At 43.6% G+C, this 27,995-nt stretch overlaps 1 protein-coding gene across 1 annotated transcript in view; it reads right to left on the bottom strand.

Annotated features, from left to right (window-relative positions):
- FER1L6 (fer-1 like family member 6) overlaps positions 1-27,995 on the bottom strand; it is a 121,989-nt gene that overhangs the window by 12,182 nt on the left and 81,812 nt on the right. The window contains exons 27-38 of the mRNA XM_003408179.3: positions 27,378-27,417; positions 25,760-25,875; positions 24,399-24,530; positions 23,361-23,486; positions 20,643-20,770; positions 14,546-14,716; positions 13,661-13,821; positions 10,432-10,574; positions 7,936-8,024; positions 7,373-7,471; positions 4,996-5,237; positions 3,224-3,387 (exon numbers count right to left, since the gene is read on the bottom strand). Of these exons, the coding sequence (XP_003408227.2) occupies positions 3,224-3,387; positions 4,996-5,237; positions 7,373-7,471; positions 7,936-8,024; positions 10,432-10,574; positions 13,661-13,821; positions 14,546-14,716; positions 20,643-20,770; positions 23,361-23,486; positions 24,399-24,530; positions 25,760-25,875; positions 27,378-27,417 (1,611 nt within the window). The remainder of the gene's footprint in view (positions 1-3,223; positions 3,388-4,995; positions 5,238-7,372; positions 7,472-7,935; positions 8,025-10,431; positions 10,575-13,660; positions 13,822-14,545; positions 14,717-20,642; positions 20,771-23,360; positions 23,487-24,398; positions 24,531-25,759; positions 25,876-27,377; positions 27,418-27,995) is intronic.

The following is a 27,995-nucleotide window of genomic DNA, read 5'->3' as shown; positions in this document are numbered from 1 at the left end:
TGGGATCATGAATTATTCAAAATGTTCACATACACCTGAAGAAGGCTCCTGTCTTATGACAGGAATGCAAGAGGCCTTCTGGCCTGGTGGACCCAAGACGGCCTGGAAGCTAATGGACTCTTCAAAGCCCAAGGGCAGAGAAACTGCATTGAATCAATCAAACTGGAAAGTAAATTTCCCACATAAACGTCTCCCTTAAGGCCCAGCCATTACAATACGACTAGATAAGTGCGTTCCAAGCACTATAACAACGTGACATAGCCAGGCTCTGGCAATGCAGGGCACAGTGCTCACAGTGCAGAGAGCAGGAGAAGACTGTGGAAATCACGCCTGCTCTGGCTACCTAGCAGCTGGGGATCAGATCAGAAGCCCAAATGCTTCCACTGGTCGTAAGCCAGCCTAGGAAAACAGATTGTGACCGCCTAACTGGACCTTGATCCACTCACCACCGTGTCTCCAGACAACCTGTCTGCATTCTTTGGCCCTCCCACCAACAAAAACTACCTGTTCTCTGTCCTACTTCTCCAGGATCTTGCTCTCTGGCTTCTAAAGTGACACTTAAAACAAAAACAGTTGCCTTAAAGTCAGTTCTAACTTGTGACGGCCCCTAGTGTGTCAGAGTATAACTGTGCTCCATAAGGTTTTCAGTCGCTGATCTTTCAGAAGTAGCTTGCCAGGACTTTCTCCCAAGGCACCTGCGGGTGGACTCAAACCTCCAACCTTTTGGTTAGCAGCCGAGTGCGTCAACTCTTTGCATCACCCAGGGACAAGGTGAGAGTCGTATAAATTAATGCGTACTAATGCGTTCATTCATTCAATGGACATTTACTTAGTACTCCTATGTCTTAAGTAGACTGCATACACAGAGAAGGAAACCATATAAGCACGCTGCTGGTATGGTCAATATCTTAATTGTTCCTGAATTTACTTATTCAGTCAATAAATATTAAGTGTCTACTATGTACCAGGAGCCTTGGTGGTGCAGTGGTTAAGAGCTTGGCTGCTAACCAAAAGATCAGCAGGTCAAATCCACCAGCTGCTCTAATCTGTCCTATACAGTCGCTATGAGTCAGAATTGACTCAACAGCAATGGGTTTACTATGTGCCAGAAGAGTGAAAAAATCAGCCTTGGAGGACGTGTAGCCAGCAAGCTCCTTAGAAGCAAGGATGGTGAGACTTTGTCTCGCTTACTTTGGTCACGTCCTCAGAAAAGACCAACCAATAGAAAAGGATGTCATGTTTGGTAAAGTGAAGTGTCAGTGAAAATGAGGGAAACACTCCATGAGATGGACTGACACGGTGGCTGAAACAATGGGCTCAAACACACCAAAGATTATGAGAATGGTGTAGGACCAGGCAATGTTTCATTTTGTTATACATAAGATCACCACGAGTTGGAGATGACTCAAAGGTAACTAACAAAAACATGTACCAGGCACCATGTTAGACACTGAGAATCAGAAAGGCAACAGAAAGAGAATACAGACCTTTTGATTCCAGGTTGCTCATAGCAGAAGAGCCATGAGATCCACAGATAATTATAAATCAGCATGGTGGGAGCTACGGAAGCCTGAAGTATTACTTACACTTGGATTATTTCATGGATGACTGGATTCTTGACACATTTGGCCCTCTCACTGGACTCTAGCTTGTCAAAGGTAGAGGCCGTGTCTAACTCATTTCTGAATTCATTCATTCATCCAGCAATGAGTATCTATTCTGTGCTAAGCACTGAAGCCCAGGACTTAGCACAGAGGCTGGCCTGTAGCAAACCCTCAGGAAGTAAGTGGAAGGACCGGGAAGAGCGAGTTGCCTGGAACCTCAGTCTCTCTACTCAATCTCACTAAGCAAAGGGAATTTAATTGAGAATGAAGAAGAAGAGAAAAAGTCCCACAAAAAATAATAAAATTAGACACTCTGGAGTGAGGGCAGCAGCTGCCACTTACCCATCCAGGGACACAGAGAATCCCCTGCCTTGTACCCATGGGGCCCCTAGGGCAGGGAAAGAGATAAGTGGGTCTCTAGTTCTAATCTAAGGAGCCCTGGTGGCACAATTGTTAAGTGCTTAGCTGCTAACCGAATACACTAGCTGTTCCAAAGGACAAAAGGCCTAGCAATTTGCTCCTGTTAAGATTACAGCCTAGGAAACTCTATGGGGCAGTTCTACTCTGTCCTGTAGGGTTACTGTGAGTTGGAATTGACTCAATGGCACACAACAACAGTTTTACCCTGAACACACATGGGGTCGCCATGAGTCAGAGTCAACTTGATGGCAACTAGTTTTTGGGGTCCCTGGGTGGTAGAAACAATTAACACGTTTGGCTGCTAACTGAAAGGTTGGAGGTTCACGTCCACTTGGAGGCTCCTCGGAAGAAAGGCCTGGCGATCTACTTTCAAAAAATTGGCCATTGAAAACCCTATGGGTTACGATTCTACTCTGACATACACGGGGTCACCAGGAGTCAGAACTGACTCGACAGCAACTGGGTCCAGACCTGCTGCCCCAGCGGCCAGAGCCAGGTGTACCTGCCACAAGGCACTAGGAGTGGAGAGGAGAATACACTTGCCTACGGGAAGGTCAGCAACAGAGAAAAGAGCACATCCATGCAGTTTCGGTCGCTTTTGTCAACCTCACTAATCACGTGAATCATCCTCCTCCCTTACAGAAGAGTGATGGGGGTAGGGGACCATGGTGGAAGACAAAACAGAAGAAACTTTCTTCCCAGTGTTTGTGAAAAGGCAGAAATTCCTACAACAGAGGCCACAATGTATGGACCAAGTTGGCAATGGACGGGAAGGGATAAACGGCTCTTCCTGCCATCACTGTCTCAAGGAAGCTTTCAAAAGACAATCAATTTTTAAATTTCTTGTGTTTGAAGGTGAAGGGATGAAGTAGTTACATTGAAATTACACATCAGTAGGGACTTAATGCAAAATTTCAAGAAATGTGGAAAAAAAAGAACGCCAAGGGCACAAGTTTAAGCCAAGAGGAGAAATAACCACCCCAACCAACACAGAGAGCTATTAAATTAACTATGCTGAAATATGGGAGGCTAAATGCATTTAGAAAATTTTCAAAGCACTTGCTCCTCAGCAGAACTTTTGCCTCAAAAACTTCTGTGTCACTTCAAGGCTCTTGGCTTGACACTCACAAAATGACTCATTTAAAGAACGTGGTGGCTCCCGACTGTCCCCACTCCACCTCCTCCAGCCTGCCACTTACTGTGAGCTCTTTGCTTTTAGCAAAAGGCCACCAGCCCCGCACACGCTTTTGCTGGAATATGGAGATCTTGCTTTCCTCGCTTGCGTTTTCAAACTTGCTGAGATCGCAGGCTTTGGCAGACTTGGCTGCTCGAGGGAAACTATTGAGGTTCATTTCCAGGGAGCCTGTGAAGAGATGCCCATAACAGTTATGGAAGAACATTGAAAACTGATCACCTTCCCTATTTACTCATTCATTCATTCACTCACTCACCCACTCATGCATGGTTCAATCAGCACCATATTGGACCACAACCGTGGATGCAAATATGACTGAGACATGTTTGGGGCCCTCAAAGTATTAATAATGTGGTAGTGGGCAGAAGACAAGAGCAGCGATACAATACTTAATTTTCAAGTCTCAGTTCAGAGGTCACTACTGCTGGGCACTGTCTCTGCTCCCTGAAGGCAGTCAAGATTCCAGGCCTCCCCTGTGACTTCCCTGCCTTCACACTCTCCCCTGTGACAGCCCTTCTCCAACCTCACCTCCCACTTTGAGCCCAGTCAAGCCCTGCAGGTCAGGAACTACATCTTACTGTCTTTGTACCTACTGTCCAGGACAGAGAGAGAATCTCAGTGGGTTCTTTCTCAAACCAAAAATGGCTTTTGAATGAATGGATACAGGGCAGAGTAAGATGCACGCCACGAAAGAGTTACACATGTCTCTCTCTTTAATACATTTTTCACGTTATTGAAGTAAAATCTGCTAATTGTAGAAAATTTAGAACATGCACATAAGTAAAAAAAAAAAAAAAAGTGGAAAAATTTTCTATAATCCCATGTCCACAAAGTTGACTGCTGCTAAACATATTGGTGTTTAGCTCTACGTTGGTCTTTCTCTCTCTGTTCCTTTGCCTGTCTCTGACTTTCTCCTGTATATATAAACATATATTTTACAGAAGGGGGTTTTGTCCATACTACTTTTTCCACTTAATACATCCTAAATAATTTTTCAAGTCATTAAATATTCTAGTACATGTATTTTTTGACTTCATAACTGTTTTTTATTTAGAGATTACATATGGTTTAAGGAGATATGTACAGATGCCAAGGTGACAAGAGGTGGACTGTGATGGTTAAGACTATGTGTCACATTGGCTAGCCCATGATTCTCAGTGGTTTGGCAAATATGCAATCATCCTTCACTTTGTGATCTGATTTAAGCAGCCAACCAGTTGAAAAGGGAACTTCCTTGAGGGTGTGGCCTGCATCCAATATATATGGATGTTCTGGCAAAGCTCACCCTCTAAATATTCCAATATTTTTAATGTCTGCAGGGTTGTCACTTACCAACTGCTTACTATGTGTGAGGCACTGTACTTAGTGTTTTGGTTGTATTACCACATTTGCAACTCCCAACACCTCTCATATCCTGGGAGCCCTCTGAGGTATGTAATACCACTATCCCTCTTTTCAGCTGAGGAAAACTGAGGCACAGAGTGGGCAAGTAATTAATTCAAAGTTTAACAAGTTCTTAGTGGCAGGGCAAAAATCAACTTAAGTCAGCCTGAATCTGCAGTGTTCCTCCATATGGATACACCATAACTAAAATAGGCAATCCCCTATTAATGGCCATTTGGGTTGTTTCCAAATTTTTGCTATCATAAATAGCACTGAAATTAATATCCTCGTAGCTAAATCAGACTAAGCTCTCCAAGAGCCAGGACCAACTCCTTAAATACTATCATGGGCCATCAGGTCATTCATGTGTGCTCGGTAGAGCCCATGGCTTACCCAGGAAGTCATCTGAGGACAGTCTCTCAAAATCCCAAACCTGGAGCACTAGCACAGCTGGAGTTTTACACTCCATCTTCTCCAAGGAAAAGATATTCTCCCTCTTGGTAATGACCATTTGCTTCTCAGCTGGGAGATACTGAAACGGAAACAGGAAGCGCCAGTTGAAGTTCCCCTCTCCCGTCAGGGAGTTGTAATGAACATCTGTCTCTTGCCTGTCATCTTCCAAGCCCTTTATCCACCTGAATAAAGATAAGAGAAAAGTAAACCCTCAGAGTACATCACTCAGGCATCAGTATTACCAAGATTGACTTAAATAGTTTCAATATGGTCACAGCTCAGAGTTTAAAAATTGTTATATATAGTTGGCTCAGATGGAAACTTTGATTGAATCTGTAAAAGGAAAATAGGAAATCACAGGGTCCACAACAGAAATGAGGTTCTCATTCCAAACCAGGTTGGGGAAGTGTCTCCACTTGTTCTTGAGTGGACCCGAAGCCCCACGCAATAAACAGGGAACATTCAGAAAATGCGAGGGAAATCTGTATCCAAGGGCTTCTGAGGACACAATTCCACTCTGTCCGTTTCTCTCAGTGTGCAGTGGAAGTGCAGTCCGAGGAGTTTCCTCTCACCCTGGGAGCCTTTATAAAGGGTGCTGCCTGCGGCCCTGAGTGTTAGAGCAAAACCTCCCATGACATTGGGAGTGACTGGAGTCCTCTAAAGTTGGGCTGATTTAGACAACATGTTGGGGGCAGAAGCCAGATTGGAGTTGGAAGAGAAGTGAGTGGGAGGGCAGGAAAGGGAGAGAGTGAATATAAGCATCTCTTTCAATACACTTAATAGCCAGAGTTTTGAAAGTCCCTACGTGAACCCTTCCGGAATCCTCCTATATCTTGAGTCATGGTAAATGCCTCTTTACAGGACATAGTAGTCTTTCCAGAATTGGTGATAAGACAGCAATTTTGGGGGATCTTAATTCTGTTTTATAAAAGCCTATTTATTTTCTATCATATTACTTCCATTGCCCCTCCTTGGTAATATTTAACTCACTCTGGTATTCTTATCCTGAAAAAATGAGGATTTGAGCCACTGGACATGCTTTGACTGCCAAATGTGCTGGTAATGTGAATTCTGAAGAAGGAATGTTTCTTGTTTGGGGAAAACCAAGCAATACCAGCAGAAGGCTAAGGTGAGTTTACTACTTCTAAGATGAGTTTTAGCTTAAAGTACAAGTTTAAATCACTTTTGCTTCTGATTTTCTACTGCGCCATCTTTCTGACTGACTAGAGGCTAAGAAGAAGCCTACAAAAACATTCTGTGTCTGAGCCATGATGGAAGAGAGTGATATATAATGCTTAGTTCCCTGGTACCTAGGTGGTATCTTTTTTTATCAGAACTATGTGTCTTAGTCGTCTAGTGCTTCCATAACGGAAATGCCACGAGTGGATGGCTTTAAAAAAAGAAATACATTCTGTCACAGGCTAGTAGGCCAGAAGTTCAAATTCAGAGTGCCAGCTTCAAGGGAAGGCTTTCTTTCTCTGTCAGCTTTAGAGTTAGATCCTAGTCATCAACCTTCCCTGGCCTAGGGGCTTCTCAGCACAGGGCCCCAGGTCCAAAGGACATGCTCTTTTGGTGATATGAGGTCCCTTTACCATCTGCCATGAGTCCAGCATTGACTGGAAGCAATGGGTTTAGTTTGATTTTGGTTTTACTCTCTGCTCACCTCTTTCTTTTATATCTCAAAAGAGATCGAGGCAAGATACCACCTAATCCTGTAGATTGTGTCTTGCCTCATTAACATAACTACCTCTAATCTTGCCTCATTAACATCATAGAGGTTAGGATTTACAACACAGAGGATAAATGCATCAGATCACAAAATGGAGGGCAACCACACAATACTGGGAATCATGATCTAGCCAAGTTGATAAATATTTTGGGGAGACACAATTCAATCCATGACACTAGCCAAAGGAAAAGTCTAAATTTTAGCTTTAGCGTTAACAAAACTTAATTACATTACAAAAGTTTAACTTTTACTGATAACACTATATCTCTCTACTCCTTTCAGATTTAAATGATAGGTATGTTCTGAATGTTATTCAAAAGGTTTAAGTAACCAGCATTTAATTGAATTGGAGGAAGAAACTAAGACTTGCTCATGGACGGTATTTTTTATAACATAATAATTCCTAGCAAATTAACCAAATAAGATAAATATTTGACAAGGAAAGTGACCTTATCTAATAAAGTGAGTAAGATGGTCTCTTTTTGTGTGGTTTGGGGTAGAGTATCTTCCATGAGGAATAGATTGGGTTAAGGATTAAGGAGGTGAGGACAGGAAGGAGAGAAAGGACGGAGTTGTCGATGATCTTACCCTTTAACATAAATATCACTTGATTTTTGTCCTGTGAAGATATTCTCATCCTCTAAAATAACATCTTCAGTGTTCCAGATGGTCACTCTCAATTCATACCTGGGGTAAAGAGTGGCAGTGTTAGGTCAAAGACTTGAAAGTGGAATGAACTGGTATTATGTGATTCTGGTATTGCCTTGGCTTCCCCAAATTTGCCAAGTTCAGAAATATCAACACTCAAGATCTTGGTCCCATCAGAACCTAGCGTTCCAACTGGAGACCTCAGATCACCAAGGACACAGATTACTCTGAACAGATCCTCCTTCCATCAACCAACATTTTTAAGATGAGGAACTTGAAGCTCAGAACCACCTACCATAAGACAAGGGCCATCATTTCAACCACCACTACTACCACCGCTGCCACTGCCCACCCCCTGCTTTAACTGGCCAGGTGGAAAGTGAGGTATGATTATCAAGTGCCAAATGATTAATGTAACCAATCAGACACCGGGTCAACTGTCATGATCTTTTAATATGCTACCATGGTGTTTTCCTCTAAAAATATGAGTCCAACTGACTTACCCTTTGGGTTGCCTCGGTGAAATGTCAACAGGAGGTCCAGGCTGAGGCATATCCTTGGGAAACATGTCCACCCACATCTGCAGGCGGCCCTTGTTAAGAAAAGAAGACCTCCTTTAGCTTTGAGGGAAGATGATTGGGGGACCATGGACAATTGACTACTCATGGTTTTAAAAGATTCCTTTATTATAAATAGCTCTTAGGTACAGCTCAGTAGTTTTATAAATGTGTAGCATATCTGTTGACAAAGACTGAACTTAAATTTTTATTAAGAATGAGTTATAGCATAAACTAAGAGCAGAAGAAGGGTGAGTAAACTTTTATTGAGTACCTAGTATGTGATAGGCGCAATGCTATGCACTTAACACACATTATCTCATTAATTCTTTCAATATATTCCCACTGAGTAGATGTCATTATTCCTATCTGACAGATGAGTAAACATCTTACCCATGGTTACACAGCCAGTGTGTAGCAGAGTCTGGATTTAATCCTTGTCTATTGACCCTGCTTTTTCTACAAATTCCCAAGAATTACAGAAATAATACTATCTATCAAAAGTATCACGTGTCATTGTTTCCAATGTAGCTTAACATCCATTATCTCCTTCAACACTCCCCACAACCTTGTTTCTGTTTTTCTTATAAAGAAAAGTGAGGCACAAACAGGTCAATGAAGTAGTCTGAGTCCTGTGGCTAATTAGTTGCAGAATAGGGCTTCCCACCTATTGCCTTGAACTCCACACATCAGATTTTATCCTGCTACCAGGGACTAAAGAGCCCACTTGCAGAGAAAGCCCAGAAAATTCCACGCTCAGCTGTGTGGTAGATAGTCTGAGACCTACTGTCAGTTCAGGCAAGAAAGTGAGTGATCCATAAGGGTTTGATGGTCAGGGAGATTTTATATGAAGGAATACAAAGTAAATGTTGGATTTGGGTGGGGGACGGGCTGTGGTTATAAAGGAAGGCTTTCCAGTGGAAGGGACAATGTGGACAAGGGTTTAGCATTTGCAAAAAGAATAAGCAACTCGATGGAGAATTATAGTCCAAGAGAAAAGTGGGATGATTTATTTTCTAAAGATAGGTTAACATTCACCCTAATTAAAAAGTCATATCTCACAGGGCAAAATGAAAGATTCCGGTAACCAAAAGATTTCAAAGATCTGGTAGTGAACTCCAGAGAGCAATCGTAAGCTTTTACATCTGATAATGATTTACCCTTTCATGGTGCTTCCAGGCACATGTTATCACTAGGCCTATACCCAGCCCTAAGGAGCCCTGGTGCCACCCTTAAGATTCTTGGGTGCTAACCGAAAGGTTGTTGGTTTGAACCTACCTAGCAGACCTGTGGGAGAAAGACCTGGCGATCTGAATCTGTAAAGATTACAACCAAGAAAACCTTATGGGGCAATTCTACTCCATCACATGGGGTCGTCATGAGCCAGAATTAACTTGACAGCACCTAACAACATACCCAATACTGCTGAGATAGCAAGGCTGGTGTTCCTGCCCCGTATACATAGAGCTCATGTACTTTGCCCAAGTTACACAGTTCAAAGCTGGGACCTTGCTTGAGTGTGTGGACAGACCATGAGCTATGGACTCAAAATACCTGGGTTAAATCCAGCTGTACTACTTACCAGCTGGGTAACCTTGAGCAAGTTACTTAAATTTCCTGAACCTCAATTTCCTCGTCTTAAACTATAAGGCTGTATTAAGGAATAAGAGTGCGGTGACTTATTTGTCTAGGAGAATACTGGTATATGCCCCTTGTGTTAGCTGAATTATTAAGAGCACTCTCTTTCACTCTAAAAATGGCTCCTGTGTGGATAAACAATTATATGGTCATCATAATTAGGAGAGATAATTTATGTGAAGGACCGAGTACACAGAAAGATCTTAAAAAAGTTTGTCTTCTCTTCCCTTCTGACTCCTAATCCAGCCTTCTAGTCATTTTTTCCGTCAGAGCTGTCTTCTTGCCAACTCTTCAAGATAAGTCACCATCTGTTGCCTTTCTGGGAAAACTACGGGCCATGTGGCTACTCATCAATTTTAGACAGGGTCTTGGGCATATCATATGGGTTTTGAATTTTCCCAAAGGTCAGGATTATTCCAAAAAGAGTTTGATAACTTAAATCATAAAAAGGGGTGTGGTGGGGGGGACCACTGTGTTCAACACTCACTCCCGGGCAAAGTTTCTCAACATTATTGACATTTTGGGCTGGATTGTTTTTGTTATGAGGAGGCTGTCCTGTGAATTGTAGGATACTTAGCAGCATCACTTGACCTTTACTAGATGCCAGTAGCACCCACCTCAACCCCCCCCACCCCAATTGTGACAACCAAAAATGTCTCTAGACTTTGCCAAATGTCCCCTGGGACAAAATCATTCCTGGTTGAGAAGCATTGCTCTGGGGCACACAAGATTAACTTTTAGGAGAAAAATCACATTCCTTGAGGTTGAATATTGCTGTCAGAGCCAGACCATCTTGGCTACTACCTGTTCCATTCCTGGCTTATCCTTGTGGTACAGTGGTCGAGTTTCAATGTGTTCAGGAACCAGTCTACACCCAACCTCTGGGATATCCTCCCAAGAGTGTAGAACCTTCAGAGCCAAGTGCTCATAAGACTCCACGATCTCATCTGCATGGAGGAGAGAAAAATGAAGACTCGTCAGGTGTGTGTCCTGCAAGGAGAGTGATGGGCAGTCAACACATTTTTAATGACTCTCTTAAAGGTTATTTTAAATATACTGAAGAGCTAGGAGAGGAAAGAGGTAGCAAAAGAGAAAAAGAAAAAAGAATGGATAGAGGTAGGAGTAGAGTGGGGGGAAGGGAAAAGAGATGGAAAGTGCAGAGGGAGGGAAGTGAGATGCGACTACTAGCAGAGTTCCCCTAGAGTCTGCGAAGCACAAGCTTGGTTTCAAGGTATTGGACATGGGACGTTTCCTGGAGATCTAAACTGCTTGCTAGTGCCATAGTGTGCAAGGGGTCTGGGAATCAGAGGTGGCCCTGAGCAAGCTGGTGGACTGGGCACTAGATATGTTTATGCTGCCCTTTGGATGTCTCTTATCTCTTCTCATTATTTCTTGGGACTCCCTCCCGACAATACCTGGTCTCAGGAAAGGTTCTCTGATCTGTCATTTTACCAAAGTGGAGTATTCTGACTTGCTATTTTGATTTCAGAGGTTATTTTGACCTTATCTTGCAGTTAATTCTCCAGAAAAACTCCAGCCTCTTTAGTACTCTTGCTGTCTCTCTTTCGCTCTCTCACTTTTTCACTCCTTCCTCCCCTCCCTGACTCTGTCTGCCTATCTCTCACTGTCTCTCTCTTGCTCCTTATTTCAATCTCTATGTCTCTGTCCAATAAAATTTCTCACACTTTTCTCATGGATTTGCTAAGAAATAAGGACAAACCATGATTTTTTTTTTTTAATATATATATAATTCATGATAAACTTTACTGGTAAAAACAAGACACACAAAATAAAACAAAAACTTGTAGAAGAATAAAATCTTCTTGACAACATTCAGAATGGCCAAATTTGACGTAGGAAAATTGAACTTCACTAAAAAGGGTGGGACAAAAGAGAAGTCTCTCAACAGCAATAATCACCATGAGTAAAACTCAAAACAAACAAACTAAAACTTTGTCATAAAGTTTAATCAGTCAAGAATTGATCTTCATGAAGATAATTTCAAATTTTTAATGGGCAAAAAAAGAAAATTGTTTAGTTATGAGGTATGCAATGTTGACCAAGGAGCTAATTGACTTAGAGTTTATGGTGAAAAAATTTTCTCAATAGAAATTTATCAGTATGTCATGAGCCCACCATCTGGATATTGATAATTGCATGCAAGAACCTTCAAATGGTTCTTGGGGTCAAAATGACAAGGAAAAAAAGAATCTTGATGTCAAAGTAGTGGGATCAAAATAAGAATGTCAAAACATCTTATACCCTGTCCTTTATTGGGATCTCTGCATCATAAACCCTGCACCATATACAGTATAGGGAATTTTAAGCACCAAATTGAGAAGTTAGCGTTACAAAAATTGTTTTGTACCACTGAAGTAAAGGTGGCTTTTTTCTCATCCTAATTTTTTTTTTTTTTAGTTTATGGGAAGCCTTTATGGCTTTTCCAAGATCCCTGTATGGCTTGTTGCTGACACGAACCAAGATGCTCGTATGAAAAATCTGTTTCTTGGTGTTGAAATAGAAGCCTTGGTGGTGTAGTGGTTAAGAGCTATGGTTGCTAACCAAAAGGTCAGCAGTTCAAATCTACCAGGTACTCCTTGGAAACTCTATGGAGCAGTTCTACTCTGTCTTATAGGGTCGCTATGAGTCGGAATTGACTTAACGGCAATGGGTTTGGTTTGGTTTTGTGTTGAAAGTAGAGTAAATTGGTATAACATTTATGGGGGTAAGTTGGGTTATGTCCAATTATACCAATTATATTTATATTATATAGGGTTCATTTTAAAGCTATTCCCTACCTCTGACACAAAAATTCTACTCCTGTGATCTATACTACAGAAATATCAGAAATGTGTAAAAATACATATAAGGAATTCACAGTAGCACTGTCACTACAAAAATGGATACAATTTAAATATCTAAAAATAGGGGATTAGTTAAATAATGGCACATCAAGAAAGTGGAATATTATTAATGATCTTTTCAAAGAACAAAGGAGAATCCAGAAAAAGCAGGGTACGAAAGTGCATATGACTCATTTATACATAGAAATGTGACACATTACACACACATATACACCCCAAGTCTGTAATGAAATATTCCGGTGTCGTTATCTCTGAATTTGGGGGGTATGGGTGATTTTTATTATTCTCCTTACTTTTCCACAGCAGGTATGCATTGCTTTTATAATTAGACGACCCACTGTCCCTGTCATGGACTGAATCGCCACCCCACCACCCACTGCCGTTGAGTTGATTCCAACTCATAGCAAACCTATAGGACAGAGTAGAACTGTCCCATAGTTTCCAAGGAGCACCTGGTAGATTTGAATTGCCGACCTTTTGGTTAGCAGTGGTAGCACTTAGTCACTATGTCACCAGGGTTTCCTATGGATTGAATAGTGTCCCCCCAAAATATGTCTCAACTTGTCTAGGCCATGATTCCCAGTATTATGTGGTTGTCCTCCATTTCGTGATCTGATGTAATTTTCTTATGTGTTATAAATCCTAACGTCTGCCTGTGGTTAATGAGGCAAGGTTAGGTTATGTTAAAGAGGATTAGGGTGGGATGTAACATCCTTACTCAGGTCAAACCCTGAGCTGACGCAAGGGGAGTTTCCCCGGAGTGTGGCCTATATCACCTTTTATCCTATAAGAGATAAAAGGAGAGAAGAGCAAGCAGAGAGATGAGGGACCTCCTACCACCAAGAATGAAGAGCCAAGAGCAGAGTGCTTCCTTTGGACCTGGAGTCCCTGAGCCAAGAAGCTCCTAGACCAGGGGAAGATTGATGACAAGGACCTTCCCCCAGAGACAACAGAGGGAGAAACCTTGCTCTGGAACTGGCACCCTGAATTCAGACTTCTAGCCTGCTAGACTCTGAAAGAATAAATTTCTGTTCGTTAAAGCCATCCACTTGTGGCATTTCTATTATAGTAGCACAAGATAACTGAGATAATCCACTAGCCACAGATACTGCTAGAAGCCAGATTTTCAAAGAAAGAATAACATCAGCAGGATGTTTTGCGGGAGTTACCGGTGTCCTCTTCTGTGAAGGATGTTTTTCCTGAAAAGACCTGGTTTCCTATCTGTATTTTCCCAGGGCGAAAGTAGGGTCCATCCAGCTTGTTGTCTTTGCAGAGCTTGGTGAGGATTTCGGTGGGCTTGGATGTATCTCTCCAGGCATTGTATCCTTCTCTGAAACGTGGAGGAAGGACAGACATGGTCAGGGCTGCCTGCTCACCTAGAGAAGACTCACTCTGATTTCCCTGTTGAGAGGGCTTCCCAGGCACGGTATGTGGTGTCCACCAGATTTAACCTGCGGTACTAAACAGTTGGGACTAGGGTTTTTGTTTTTAATTCCTTTCCTCTCTTCTGGATTGTAATCTAGTCTAGTTAAGGACCTCTGCACTTACACAGCTTTCTGGCAAGGCAAGGCTTTTAAGCAGCTTGACATCTAAATCCTTTGCAGTCAGTTTTTCTCTGGTCCCCAGCAGGACAGCCATTCGGCTGCTGTTTATTCTAAGGGGAAAGCCTAGCTCATCCTTTTCTCAGTTTCTTTCTCCCTCTCCCCTTACAACCACCCAAAATTCACATAGACTGATGTCACAGGCAGAAAGTTTTGATGTGTTTTTTAATCTCTAATCAGTGATTTTTCTGGCACTGAGCTTATAAGTATTTCCAACGCCCTCTTCCATTAAAATAGTAGCTGTTTAGTTAAAAATTAATAACTTACAATGAAGTGCACTGAGCAAAGTTTCTTCCAACCAGCCCTGTTGATGCGGAGCCTGTTTGAGTTATTAAAGCTGTGCCTTGCCTGGCCCTCCTAGAACATGGACAACTGGGACATAGTATCCAGAGCCCTGAAGGCGGCTACCAACCTTGGAACACCAACAATGTCTCCGTGGGAAAAAGAACTCACATCTCATACTGGCTCTGCAAGCCACAGACGGCTCGGTGCTTGCTATAGAAGCGATTTTCTAGGTCGATTTTGGTCTCACCAATAAGGTCATCTGTCCCAATCATGTCATGGTCATAGATCAGGACGGAGAGCAGAGACTCCTTTGGGAATGTGGCCTGGATCTCAAATGACCTGCAATCCAAACAGAGACTTCATGAGTCAAACACATTTGTCAGCACAGGAACCCTTCCCCACTTCACTTTTCAGCAGCCTTCATAGGGAGTCCTGGTGGTGCAGTGGTTAAAGGCTACGGCTGCTAATCAAAAGGTCAACAGTTTGAAGCCACTCCTTGGAAACCCTATGGGGCCGTTCTACTCTGTCCTATAGGTTTGCTATGAATCAGGATTGACTCGACAGCAACAGGTTTGGTTTTGGTTTTTTATGATTCATAGGTCCCTGGGTGGTGCGAATGGTTTGCACATGGCTACCAACCAAAAGGTTGGAGGATTGAACCTACCCAGCAGCACTGCAGAAGAAAGGCCTGGCAATCTGCTCCCGTAAAGATTATAGCCAAGAAATCCCTATGACAAAGTTCTACTTTACAACGTACGGGGTTGCCAGGAGTCGGGGGCCAACTGGATGGCAGCAAATAACAACACAGTTCAGAGGGCAGTGGTGGCTCAGTGGTAAAATTTTCACCTTCCACGCAGGAGGCGTGGGTTCAATTCCTGGCCAATGCACCTCAAGTGCAGCCATTGCTCATCTATCAGTGGAGGCTTGAGTGTTACTATGATGCTGAACAGGTTTCCGTGGAGCTTCTAGACTAATACAGACAAGGAATAAAGGCCTGGTGGTCTACTTTTGAAAAATCAGCCAGTGGAAACCCTGGATCACAGCAGTCTGATCCTGTTGGGCGCAGGGGCCATGAGTCAGGGGCCGAGTCAGGGGCCGACCCACAGCAGCTAACAACAGCAGTTTATACGAGCTCGCTAAATGCTCAGCCACTCAGTTAAGACTTGCTGGACTTTTATTTGGTTTAGTTCATTGAGATAGAATCAATTTTCATTTCCTTTGCCAATTTCTAATAGCCAATGATCTCCCCTCCCGGGGCCATGTCTTGCTGTCTTCAATGAGGTGACAAAGTGACAGAGAGGAGACGCCTTGGGTTTTGGCGTTGCAAAGGCAGATTTCCAATGTTTGTTTCAAATCTTCAGTTTCCTGGTTGTATAACTTTGGGACAGTTATTTAATTCCTCTCAGCCTCCTTATGCATAAATGGGGATAAATATGCCTTCTCTATAAGCTAGGATGGTGCTTCAATGCAGTGTTGTTTATATAAAGCTCCCATTTCACTGCCGGGGAGGGAACCGGTGATCAGTAAGCTGCCATTCCTTTTCCCCTTCATTGTCGTTTCACCAGGAGAATGCCAGCCGGGTTTATTTTAAGTGAAAACTCTATTGAGGATGGAAAACCATAGCAACATAGACTTGAAGGCTGAGTGCTGTCTCTACAAGCCCCTGAGCCCTGGAGAGCAGGGGCCTGCCTTTCCTTCTCTGCATTGTTGGAACCTGCCCTGCAGGTGTAGAAAGCAATCACTTAAGAAAGGTTTGCTCGAACCTTAGAGCTCTTAGAAACCAGCATATTCAATACCTTCATCTTATAGGTTAAAACAAAAACAACCCCATTACTGCCGAGTCAATTCCAACTCATAGTGACCCTACAGGATAAAGTACAACTGCCCCATAGGGTTTCCAAAGCTGTAAATCTTTGTGGAAGCAGACTGCCACATCTTTCTCCCAAGGAGCTGCTGGTGGGTTTGAACCGCTAACCTTCCAGTTAGCAGCCAAGAACTTAACCACTATGCCACCAGGGCTCCTATCTTACAAATAAGGAAGTTGCAATCCAGAGAACCGTGCCTGGTCCAGGCTCATCAACCAGGCTGAACCGGGACAAGCACCAGTTTCCTGCCTCCTCGTTTGGTGCTCTTTCCACCATGCCACACCAGCACAAGGCGTCTCAAGGCATAGCAGTGTGGTCGGATTTCCCGTGACCATCCCAATGAGTTCCTGCATTTGAACAGATACCTGAGAATTCCATTTTGAGAGAAACCCGGCATTTTAGGGAAATGTCTCTCTGAAAACAAAGCAAGGACATGCCAGTGTTTCTCCTGCTGCCACCTCTAGAAGTTCTGGATTCTGGCAGCTCTGGGACAGGGTGAGATGGGCTGGGCTGGGAGCAGGGGACAGAGAGGAGGAAGGAGGGAGAAAGTGGGCTCATCTTTTCCCAGCCTGTCTGGGTTGCTGTCCTTATGGTCAGGTCCACTTTGTCCTGACACTTGGTCCCTACTGCAGCAGGCATGGCACTCACTGCATTGTCTGGAGCCAATCAGCCCTCCCCGAAGAGAACAGACACTTGCTTGACAGCCCAGTGATCATAACGGGCTGAAGCAGCTCCATGGGCAGGGATATGGCTATGGGGGAAGAAATCCATGTGTCTTCCCATCCAGAGGCACAGAACTGCCTTTGCTGGGCAATCCTACAGTTTGGACTCCAAACTATAATTGATATTCTGGAGGCGTCTCACGAGGGGGCCTCCAGCCTCGGATCTTGAGCTCTGCCATCTCCTAGGTTGCCACCCAGTAAGGACCTATTAACTGCTTAACTGCCCCTGGCAGCTGGGCAGAGGACACAATTCTCTGGTCCGCTCTTCAAGCTGTGTGCTCACAGACGAACCTTTCCTGAATTTTAATTGGGCCTGTCATTAAGAGAGATACTGAAAGCAGCCTACCATGGTTGGACTTGCAGTCACTCAGGGCAAAACTGGGCTTATACCGACTGTGTGCTGATGAAATACGGCCTGTAGATATAGTGGCAGTTTGGGAAAAGAGAATGTATCATGAAAGCAGCAAAAACTGAGTTCGGGGAAAGCATTCAGTGTCTCCAGGCTTCAGAGCAAGGATGTTGTCCCATTGTTCCTCGTTCATTTATTCATTTGACGTTTATTATGCACCAGGTGACAGGCACTGCAGTTGTTAAAAAAAATGACTAACAAGTATTCCTATCCATGGGGAAGGAAGAAAAGAAAATGGTGTAGTAGGAGGCAGCAGGGGCTTAGCAGAGTTATGGGCTGGGTGTTGTGAATATACCTGTCTGGGCAAAGGAGTAAGGAAGAGTTCACAGGGATGACACCTTAGCTGGGACTTAAGCATAGATAGGAGCCCCCTCTGTTCCAGATACTTGGCACTTCTGGCCTTAGCCATCTGACCCCAACCAAGTCAAGTTCTCCTATTATACACGCTCAAAGGACCACGCACCTCACCTTTATAGCATTCATCTCCCAAGCAGCTTTATGTTTGTCTAATCTTTGGTAATGATTCACACACTTGGCTGGTAACCAAAAAGGTTGGAGGTTTGAGTCTACTCAGAGGTACCTTGGAAGAAAGGCCTCGTGGTCCACTTTTGATAAATGAGCTGTTGGAAACTCTGAGGAGCACAGTTCTACTCTGACACACACGGGGTTGCCATGAGTCAGAATCAACTTGACATCAGCTGGTTTTTGCTTTGTTTTGTTTTTTGGTTTTTGATTTTGGGTTAATGTCTGCCTCCTCCATGAGCCTGTAGTTTCCAGTGAAAGCTGGGCTATGACACCTGTACTTGACACAGTACCTGCCACACACCCTGTCCAGTACCTGAATGACTGACTGATTAGAAGAAACAAGCATGTGCAAACCACCCCCAGTTCTAGGTCCATCATGGCCTCCCTTCCCTCTGGACTCTGCACAGGCTATTCTCTCAGAATCCCATCTTAACCCACCCCAGACACCCCCAAGATGGTGAGGTGCCGTCCCATGTGTTCTCATGGGACCTGCCACACTGTCACCATTGCCCATTTAGTCAGCGTTCTCCTAAATATTCATAGGAGCCTCAAAGAGATAGGCCACCATGTCCCAGCACCGAGCACAGTGTCCAACGCATGATGGATCCCAGTAATTGTGAGGAGTGAATAAAGTTCTCCAGGTGAACACGAAAAGGAAGGCCATGTCACAGTGGGGGCACAGTGAGGGCAAAGGCTGGTAGGTGTGAAAGAGCAGGGTGAGCTGCGGGACTACTTTAACCATTCAAAGACCACATCCTCGGACCTTGTTACTTTTCTTTATGGTTAATTTTCAAGGCAAAGGAGATAACAGGAAACATGCTGGGAAACCATGAGAATGTGAGGAACTGCCCAGGCTTGGAGATGCGTCTACCACCTCAGGACGACGCAGGGACAGGGTTCCATACATCCCACTGACAACTGACTGCAGGCTCAGCCATCCACTTATTTGTTCGTTCATTCTTTCGTTCGACAAATACTTATTTAGCACCTGCGCTTTGTCCTTGCTGTTGAGGGTCCCTGTTCTAATGGAGCTTACATTCCAGTGGGGAAAGGAGAAACAGGCAATAAGCACAGAGATACATCATTACACGTCAGACGCTAAGAGGAAATGTAAAAGAGGGCTAGGACCCAGGGCATAAGAGGTGGAGTCTCTGAGGTCCTCAGGGGAATATCAAGGCAGTGAGGTCCGCCAAGAGAGATCCCCTAGACCCTGAGTGCTCTGAGAGCCCCTCCCCACTGGAGCACTGTGGGATTTAGGAGGCAATTTTATTCCTGAGTGACAATTCAATACGCATCCAACAACATGTTCACAGATGGAGGCTTCTGGAAGAAGACCTGCAATTCTAGAAGCAGGTGGGACTATTTCGTCATCCTCTTTTGTTTTCCACAGCTATAAACCGGGAGCAGTAAAACCAGTGGAAGTGACGGCACTGTGGTGAAAATAGCTAGGCGCCTGACACAATGAAGTGCCCGTTACACTGACAGCAGGTGATGATAAAGTCCCTCTCTGGGTGCAGGGACCCCCGAGTTAAGCTTCCCGGCACTATCATTTTAATCACTCCCATTAATTTGAACAGGCGAGATCATTTATTGCCTCATTTCCTCAGGAGCAATAAAATATAAGAGGTCGATGCTGATGAGATGTCAGCCGGTCCAAAGAGATTACAAATGTGTAAATGAATTTAAACGAGGCTAATGGAGATTTCCTCCCTTGCATCTAGCTAGGTGCTCAGGAAGAAAAAAAAATTAAATAGGCTTAAAATGTATCCGTTGCTAAAATGATTATCAAGGGGAAGGGGGAAGAAGCTAACGCCTTTCAGGTATCTGCTCTGTCCTAGTACAGAGAATGTGCTAGGTGGTTTGCATGTTTAATTTTCTGGAGGATTCTGAGAGTCAGGTGTCACTATTGCTACTTTACCAATGAAGGAACTTGGGATCAGAGAGGTCAAGCCATCTGTATAAGGTTACACAGCCTGTAGGTGGCAGAGACAAAGGGAAACCAAGATCTGCTTGACTCTAAAATTGACGGCAGCCAGGGCCACAAGCTCAGACATTTTCAGGGCCAAGCAGGGAACACGAATGTGTGACACCTTGTTGAAAGACAAATGAGGGTGGCAGGATTGCCATAAACTGGAGAACGCCTCGCCCACCTCAGCATACACAAACGCAGTGAGTTTAAAAACACTGCGAGAAAACAAAATACAACTGGGGGACAAAGTTGAACTTTTTGACCTCGGGGTTCACCTGAAATGAGGTGTAGGACTAAAAAAAGGACTATATGGTAGAAAATAGCCTTTGGTAGGAGACAAAGGACCAAATTTCTGGCCTTGCTCTCTCACGTACAAGCGGTGTGATCTTGACTAAGTTTCTCCATCTTTCCGTGCCTCAGCCATTTTCTTTGTAAAATGGAAATTTCAACCTGCCCAAAGGCAAGAGGCTGAATTCAACGACCCCTCAAAGTGCCTCTTGAAATCTAAGATCTAGGAAATCATTACTAGAAAATTGTGGGCACAAAGATCATCGTGTACCGCCAAATTCCTGTGGGGACCAGGGAGAGAATTTGGCCCTCCTCCACGAATACAGATTTGGTTGGCTGTTATCAAGAGAAAAGTCAGCACTTAGCCTCCAGCCACCATTACCCAGACATGCTCACACACACACACCAACCTGCCCTGGGAGCCCCAGAAACAGGGCAGCAGTAAACACAGAAAGGACGATATGGTGCAGCCCAGGTGGCCACTGACCTGCCAAAGACTGGGTTCAGTTGTTTGGGGATGTATTTTTCCCGGTCTTTGATTTCGGTTTTGCCAAGCTTGATCACAATGTAGGGATCTGATTTCCCATCTGCATCAGCTGGGCTAAGATTAAACGCCTGCAGGAGGGGGAGAAAGAAATTCCCTTTAGTCCACCTTGGTCAGTCAGTGTTGGCCCCACGCTGGAATCAATTAGGAGCTTTAAAAACTGCTGATGCCTGAGCTGGGTCCCCAGATAGCCTCACTTAATTGGCCCTGGGCGATGGGCTTTTCCAAAGCTCCCTAGATGATTCTAGTGTGCGGCCAAGGTTAAGAACCTCTGCTTCAGCCTCTCTGTTTTGCTGTTAAAGTTGTCGGCTTTGCCCAAATTCACCTTTCTCCTGCATCGTTTCCAGTGAAAAGCTGCTCTCACAGTGTAACATGGAATGTGCTGGACCAGGAGGTGGAAGGCATGCCTCTGAGTTCTGGCTCTCCTTCTAACTAGTCGTGTGTTCTCGGGCAAGTCTGTCCTACTCTCAGACTTACCTGTGAAATCGTGGGGTGGGCCTTGAAGGCTTCTCCCAGAAATAATGGACTCTGAACCTGTGACCCCATGAATCTTGCATTTAGCACTGGCCAGTTGAGTGATGGTCTGTTTCTGAGGTGGGAGTTTGATGCCAGACAAGTGGGGCCTTAAACTACCCATGAAAAGCAAAACACTTTCTGGGGAAAGGCTGTGGCAAGGGGCCGGTGAGGAATGGTGTAAAAAAGATGGACATACTCTGCAGAAACTAAAGCTGAGTGGGAAACTCTCATTTCTAGGACTCTTTCCTAAAGAATGTCATAAGCATATAAAGCTTAATTTTCAAGGATGTTCATTAGCACTTTGTTAAATAGTCAAAAATTGTGAACAACCTGTATGTCAATTACCTGGGGAGAAACTAATCCCAAGTAGCCCCCACTTCAGTCTTTAACACATCACCCCATTTTAATTCTCTACATAGCAGTTATCTCTGACATTCGTCCATTTATTTATCTGTTTCTTGGCTTATTTTCACTGACGTGCTTAGAATGCATGGCAAAAGCACGTAATCTAGGGATGGGGTTGCAAAGGTGAGGAGATGGGATTTTTTTCTTTACACAACTTTTAAGTAGTATGATTTTTTTTTTTTTTTTTACCTTTTTGGTGTTTTTTGAATTAAAAAAAGACTTTTAACATGTTTAATTAATTACATCTTAGTGTGAGGGAGCAAACCACATACTACCACCACTTCTAGAAGTGTCACTGAAAAGCAGTGCTGCCATAACAGCAGTGAATTTATCCTACTCCCTTGTAACCCGCCCACCAAGCTCTGATTCTTTATTTGTCAAGTCCCACCTGCCCTCAAGTTCCTGCCCAAGCCCTTCTCCTCCACACTGCCTCGTGGACAGGAGCCTGGCTGCACCCCTGTGCTTGGTCTAGAGGGTACTGGACACATAAAAGGTGTGCAAGTGGACTCTTAGTGAATGGATAATGAGGAAGGGGACAAAGTCTTCTCTAATCTCTGGTCCAAGGACATTTCTCCCTCTGCTTCCTATTATTCATCCTCTCTGGGTTCCCCAAACTGTGTCCCAAGAGCCTTCGTTCTGAAGGGTTTTCTGTGAGGGGGAGAAGTGGTGAGGGCGAATAAGTTTAGAAAGTGCTGTTAAGGATTCAACACTTAAAATGGGTTTTTTTGCTTCAGGACTTCTCAAAGCCTTGAAGGTGCTAATGAGCTTTGTGAAATTCAGAGGCTGGGGAGGGAAATGACCATCGTATGCAACAACTCTTGAGCTTATTTGAACGCAAAGCCTTTTTCCTGAGGAATGCCTATTATCTCCTTGAACACAAGTGACCTCCGTAACAAAACGTGAAAAGTCTAAACTATCCTGCGGACAGATGTTCAGTAATAGACTACCTGGCATTGCCAAGGATTCTTGACAAGTACTTCTAACCTTTCAACTAGACTTGGCATCCTTGAGGGTCCGGACTGTGTCCTTTTCATCACAGCATTCCTAGTGAACAGAACACACTGACAGGAGGTGGTGGCGATGTTGACAACGACAAAGGACCATGGGTACTGCGTGATAGAAGAACGTTTGGTTCTCTCTTTTCGTTAAAGAATGATTCATCTTTATTTTATGTTTTTAAAACAGGATATAGGCAATTTAAGCAAAGAGTTAATATAACAATAATATTGCTTCAATCAAATAAGATTATGAAAATCAAGTTCAAGGTTGGGAGATGGAAACACACACACGAACCATAAAGGTTCATACGGTTGCTTTGATTGAACGCCAGCTTTGACCCTGAGCTTCCTGGCAACCAAGTCAAGAGGGTTTATAATTAAACGTCCTAATCTCATTATCAAAAAGGGAAAAACCTAGGGGAGATGAAGTTTTTCTCAGAAATATGTTCTAAATGAAGTTTCTGACAACAGTGCGGAGGTATGGCCACGAGGAAAGGATTTCACAGTGGCAGCTGCCTTGTTCTACCCTGGCTCTTCCCTCTAGCTGCCTTGCCTGCAAGCTTCCTGCTTCAGTCCTATTTGGTTTCTTTCCCAGCCAGCAGGCAAGCACAGAGGACAAAGAAAGCTACACAGAGCAATCCTAGATGCCTGGAAAGTATTTTCCCCGCCAACCTAAGTGAAAAGCCAGGAAGTGTCCATGTTGCTGACTCCATGCCCCTCAGAGCAGACGAGGATGGCTTACCGCCACAATGTACACCCGGATCAGAACTTTGACTGGGTAGTTGGGCGGGATCCCTTGCTGAATTCTTAGCTGCCCACCGTCCTCTGTGTTGAAATCCTCAGGGCTTTTGTAGATGCAGAAGGAGCCCTGGAACCATAAAGAGCAACCCACTCAAACAGGATGGTCACAAGGCTCACCAAAAACCATGCAGGGCACAGTGCTGGGAGAATGAGCACAGGCTGGGTCCCAGCAGGACCTGAGCTGGCGCTACACTTGCCAGCTGGATATCGCTGGGCAAGTCATATAACCTGCTTGCACCTCAATTTCTTCGTGGTACCTTGATGACAGGTACACGCGCATCTTCCTTGCAGGAAAGTCAGATGAAGTTTCGAGAGCCCTCTACAAATGAGTGCTATGCTAGTACTTTCCCTCATTATCTCATTCAATCCTGACCCCGGTGTTCCCACTTCCAGATGCAGCAGTGGAAGGTCAGGGAAGGTTAAGTACACTGTTCAAGATCATGCAGCTAGTAAGTTTATAACTAGGATTCAGATTGGCAAATGTGCAACACCCACAGTGTTTCCAACACACCACACTTCATACAAGGACCCTGAACTACTACAAAGCAGGTTCACAGTAAATGTTAGCTACTATTTGGTAATGCTGACACTGTACATCTTCCAGAAGAAGGATTTGTGTTGTATGATTAGTTTAATTGTCCAATAGATAGGTTTGCATAAATTATATGCTTGATATCAGGTATGGGAGGTGGGGTTCAGTCTACTGGGGAAAGCAAAGTAAAATTCAGTGGTCCTTTCAAGTAATGAGCCTGTCTCCTTGTATTCCACCAGACCGAGCGCCAACCCATTTCACTGGCCACAGAAGAAAATATCTCAAAAGACTGGGGCTTGGTCTTGTGGGGTTCTAGAGAGGGTCTTGAGTAAAGATGAAGGATTTTCCTTACACCTACCCCCCACATAATCCCATTGACAGAGTTGAGTACTGTCTGATATTTATGGGCAGAGAGAGCCAAAGCAAAAGACAGGCCTTGGAACCTACCTTAAACTTTCCTATGACTCGATCTCCATCAAGGCCGTGGTCCTCCTCCCTAGACTTGCCTCTGAAGAGCTCAAAGGTTTTCACCCAGTCTTCAAAATTGTTGAATTTACTCTCGAGATCACTATCGTATATCTTTAGAGAGAGGGGAGAGAGATTGTGCTAAGAGGAAAGGAGGCTCAAGAGCAATTTAATGAAAAATAACAAGATATTCCAAAACTAGCCTTGATATATAACCCTGGGAAAAAATCTAAGAGATCACTGTTAATTTATCTTTAGTAAAGAAAGAAACATGATTAGTTCACCATTCCTACTATACTCTGAAATTTATAAAACTTTTTGATGAACTTTGAAATTCCAAGGAGCATAGTTAAACCCAAACTTTAAAAATACAATATATAGATATAAATATGACTAGCCTTTTATTTTTTGTGTGTGTTTTTGTGTTTTTGGGTTTTTAGCCTTTTATAGTTAATTAACTTCTTTGGTTGTTAGCTATAGACTGTAATATTTTTAGGAAATTAAAATTAATAAACATTCATTAAACATCTAATTATTAACATATAAAGTGATAGAGTATTTGTTTTTATTATCATGCATATAGACATAAATTTTCTAAGTGGGAAATGAGGTAGTATCCACTTCAGAAATGCAAAACCAAATTGAGTTTTAGGTTTGGTAGTATAATTAAATTCTTATTCCAATTTTCTACTAAAATTCCTTATCCAGATGAAAAATTTTCATATTCTTAATTTACATATGATAAATATTCCATTAGCTAATAGTCTCTGCCTGATGTTAAGATCGGTCTGACAGACCGGACTTCTTTCAGAGTTAAAACTCCTGCTATTTTCAGTGCATAAGCACGTGCATGATGATGTCAAGCTCAAAGAGGTGAGCCAAGGGAAACACAGAGACTGTAAATTCCCTCAGTGGAGCCAGGTTAAACAACTATAAGTTGTGTCTCTTCACACTATGAGGATGTAAAAAACGGAAAATGAGCAAGCTCTGTTGTCTTTGCTTACTTGCTTGTTTTATTGACATGAATTTCTGTGCATCAGTGATTATAATAAAGACAAAGTAAGTTGGTTCAAACAAGGGCATTACCAGAGTAGACCGCTAACCAAAAGGTTGGTGGTTCAAACCCACCCAGTGGCTCTGTGGGAGAAAGATTTGGTGATCTGCTCCCGTGAAGATTACAGCCTAGAAAACCCTATGGAGAAGTTCTACTCTGTCACATGGGGTCGCTATGAGTCAGAGTCCACTCAATGGCACCCAGCAACAGAGTTGACCAAAGCCCTCCCAGAACCCCAGCTTTTGAGCTGCCCACCCTACCGACGGCAGATATGACTTTGTCCACATACCTGCAAAACCGCCAGGTTGGGGATTTCACCTTCTTTGGGTTGCTTCTTGAGCATTTTGTCTTTCTTCTTCTTTGGGCCATCTCCTATGTCTACCACCACCTGGTCTCCTTTTGTCTCTGTGGATATTCATTGGAAATTGTTAGAGGTCTCATGGCTGTTAAGATTAGAAGAAGCAAAGCCAAGCTCTCTCTCCCTTCACTCTGGCATGTGTCATAAGCCTTCCTTTTAAAAAGAAATAGTAACATTTTGCTGTAGGGTTGCTAGTGTAGTCCTGCAAACTGGGCACTCACGTACAAATGTAATGTAAAGGATACCCCAGGCTGGGCAACGTGGTAGCCTGTCCTAGTATATGTAAGAGCACATTAAAGTAGCCCCAGAGAGGGTAAGCAATTTGCCCAAAGCCACCCAAATAGCAAAGAACACGCCCAGGGTGGAGTGACTCCAAAGCTTGTAGTTACAATCCCACTCTGATCATATTTTGTTTAGGGACATGGGTGGTAGGTATACCCCCAACTGAGCGGCATGTGTCTCAAAAATGTTAAAGGTCTTACACAAAGTCATGTGAGCTTGTTGCTGTGAGTTGCCATTGAGTCTCTGACTCATAAAAAAACAAAAAACCCAGTGCTGTTCAGTCGATTCCGACTCATAGCGACCCTACAGGACAGAGTAGAACTGCCCCATAGAGTTTCCAAGGAGCACCTGGCGGATTCAAACGGCCGACCCTTTGGTTAGCAGCCGTGGCACTTAACCACTACGCCACCAGGGTTTCCTCTCTGACTCATAGCAACCTTATATATAACAGAACAAAATATTCCATCTTCATGATCATTGCTACATTTGAGTCTATTATTGTAATTATTATAGTGAGATTAGTCAATAATTTTTTACTGCCAGGCTCTGGAGTTAAGCTGCCTAAGATGGGCTTCCAGCTCCATTATTTTCTAGCTGTGTAACCTTGGGCAAGTTACTCGACCTCCTTGTACCTCTGTTTCATCATATGCAAAATGAGGATAACATTGCCTATGCCTATGCCTATTGAAATGGCAATTATTAGTGGCCTGAAGAACTGACCTGGCTCTCATTTTCCTTCTTCTATCAGTGTCACCTGAAGCAGCACGGGCTGCTTGATTTACTGTTGTTTTTAGACCAAGACCCACAGCTGGCTTGAGTCAAGTTTGTGGTCATTTCAAATCCCAAGCCTCTTCTATCGAAGCCTCTACCTAACCAAATCTACCCAATCCTTGTAAACTGAGTTTTGGAACCTGAATTCAGGCCTTGGCATACACCACATTTAAAGTTTATTGTGTTGGTTTTGGCCTGTTCTCTTGGTGTGTTCCTATTTTTATTCCTCTGTTTCTACATTCAGATTGTCAGTGTAAGGACAGGAGCCAAGGGGTCAATTTCAGCACTGAACTGGATTCAGGAGACCTGAGATCTGCTCCCAGGCCAGCTCAAACCAGCCGTATGAACTTTTTCATCTTGCCATTTTCCCGAGAGTGTTTCCTCAATTGGGAAACACAAGGGTTGAGCTCTGATAGATCACCCGTGTCTTCCATTTTATAATTCTATACAAAAATGGCCCCTTTTTTGTCTAAGTGACCTCAGAACAGCCACTTACCCGTATTGTCCTTTTTCTCCTTGGGATTACTCTCCTTTGCCTTTTGAGAAAAGAGGGAGATAAGATTACTACGCCTAATTTATTCATCTTGACTGGTAACAATTCTATTCAATTATCCCAGTTCTCTGCATTCCCAGAGGTGCCATTTTAAAATAGAATTTAACACAGCTCCCCCGCGCCCCCCAACCCAAGCACCCTCCAGATGAAAACTCACTGCAAAGACCTGGAACTAAATGCTGTGAGCGAGGCCTAGCCCTAGAGAAGAAGGACCCATACAGCCTAGAAAATTGCCACAAGCTGTAATCTTCCTGGACTTCTGCGTGCAGGCTTATCTCAGCCATTGGGAAAGAACCTTCCTTCCCTACTTTTTTTTTCCATCTTTCCAAAGCATCACCCCAGCCAGCATTATGAGTTCTACCTATTGGCACATTGGGTCATTGAGTCGGTACCAGGGACTGGGAGGGTAGCAGAGAAAGGGTAAGCTCACCAGAATTGGTAGTGATCACCACAGTAAAGGGAAAGAGGTTGGGGGAGGAACAAATATTTGGTTTGTTCATTTAACTACGTCACAATACTTGTGAAATAGTGCTAGATGAAGAAACCATAGTCCTTCCACAC

Source organism: Loxodonta africana, chromosome 14, assembly GCF_030014295.1.
Source record: "Loxodonta africana isolate mLoxAfr1 chromosome 14, mLoxAfr1.hap2, whole genome shotgun sequence".
Classification (NCBI taxonomy): Eukaryota; Metazoa; Chordata; class Mammalia; order Proboscidea; family Elephantidae; genus Loxodonta; species Loxodonta africana.
This window is presented reverse-complemented; position numbering and strand designations above follow the sequence as displayed.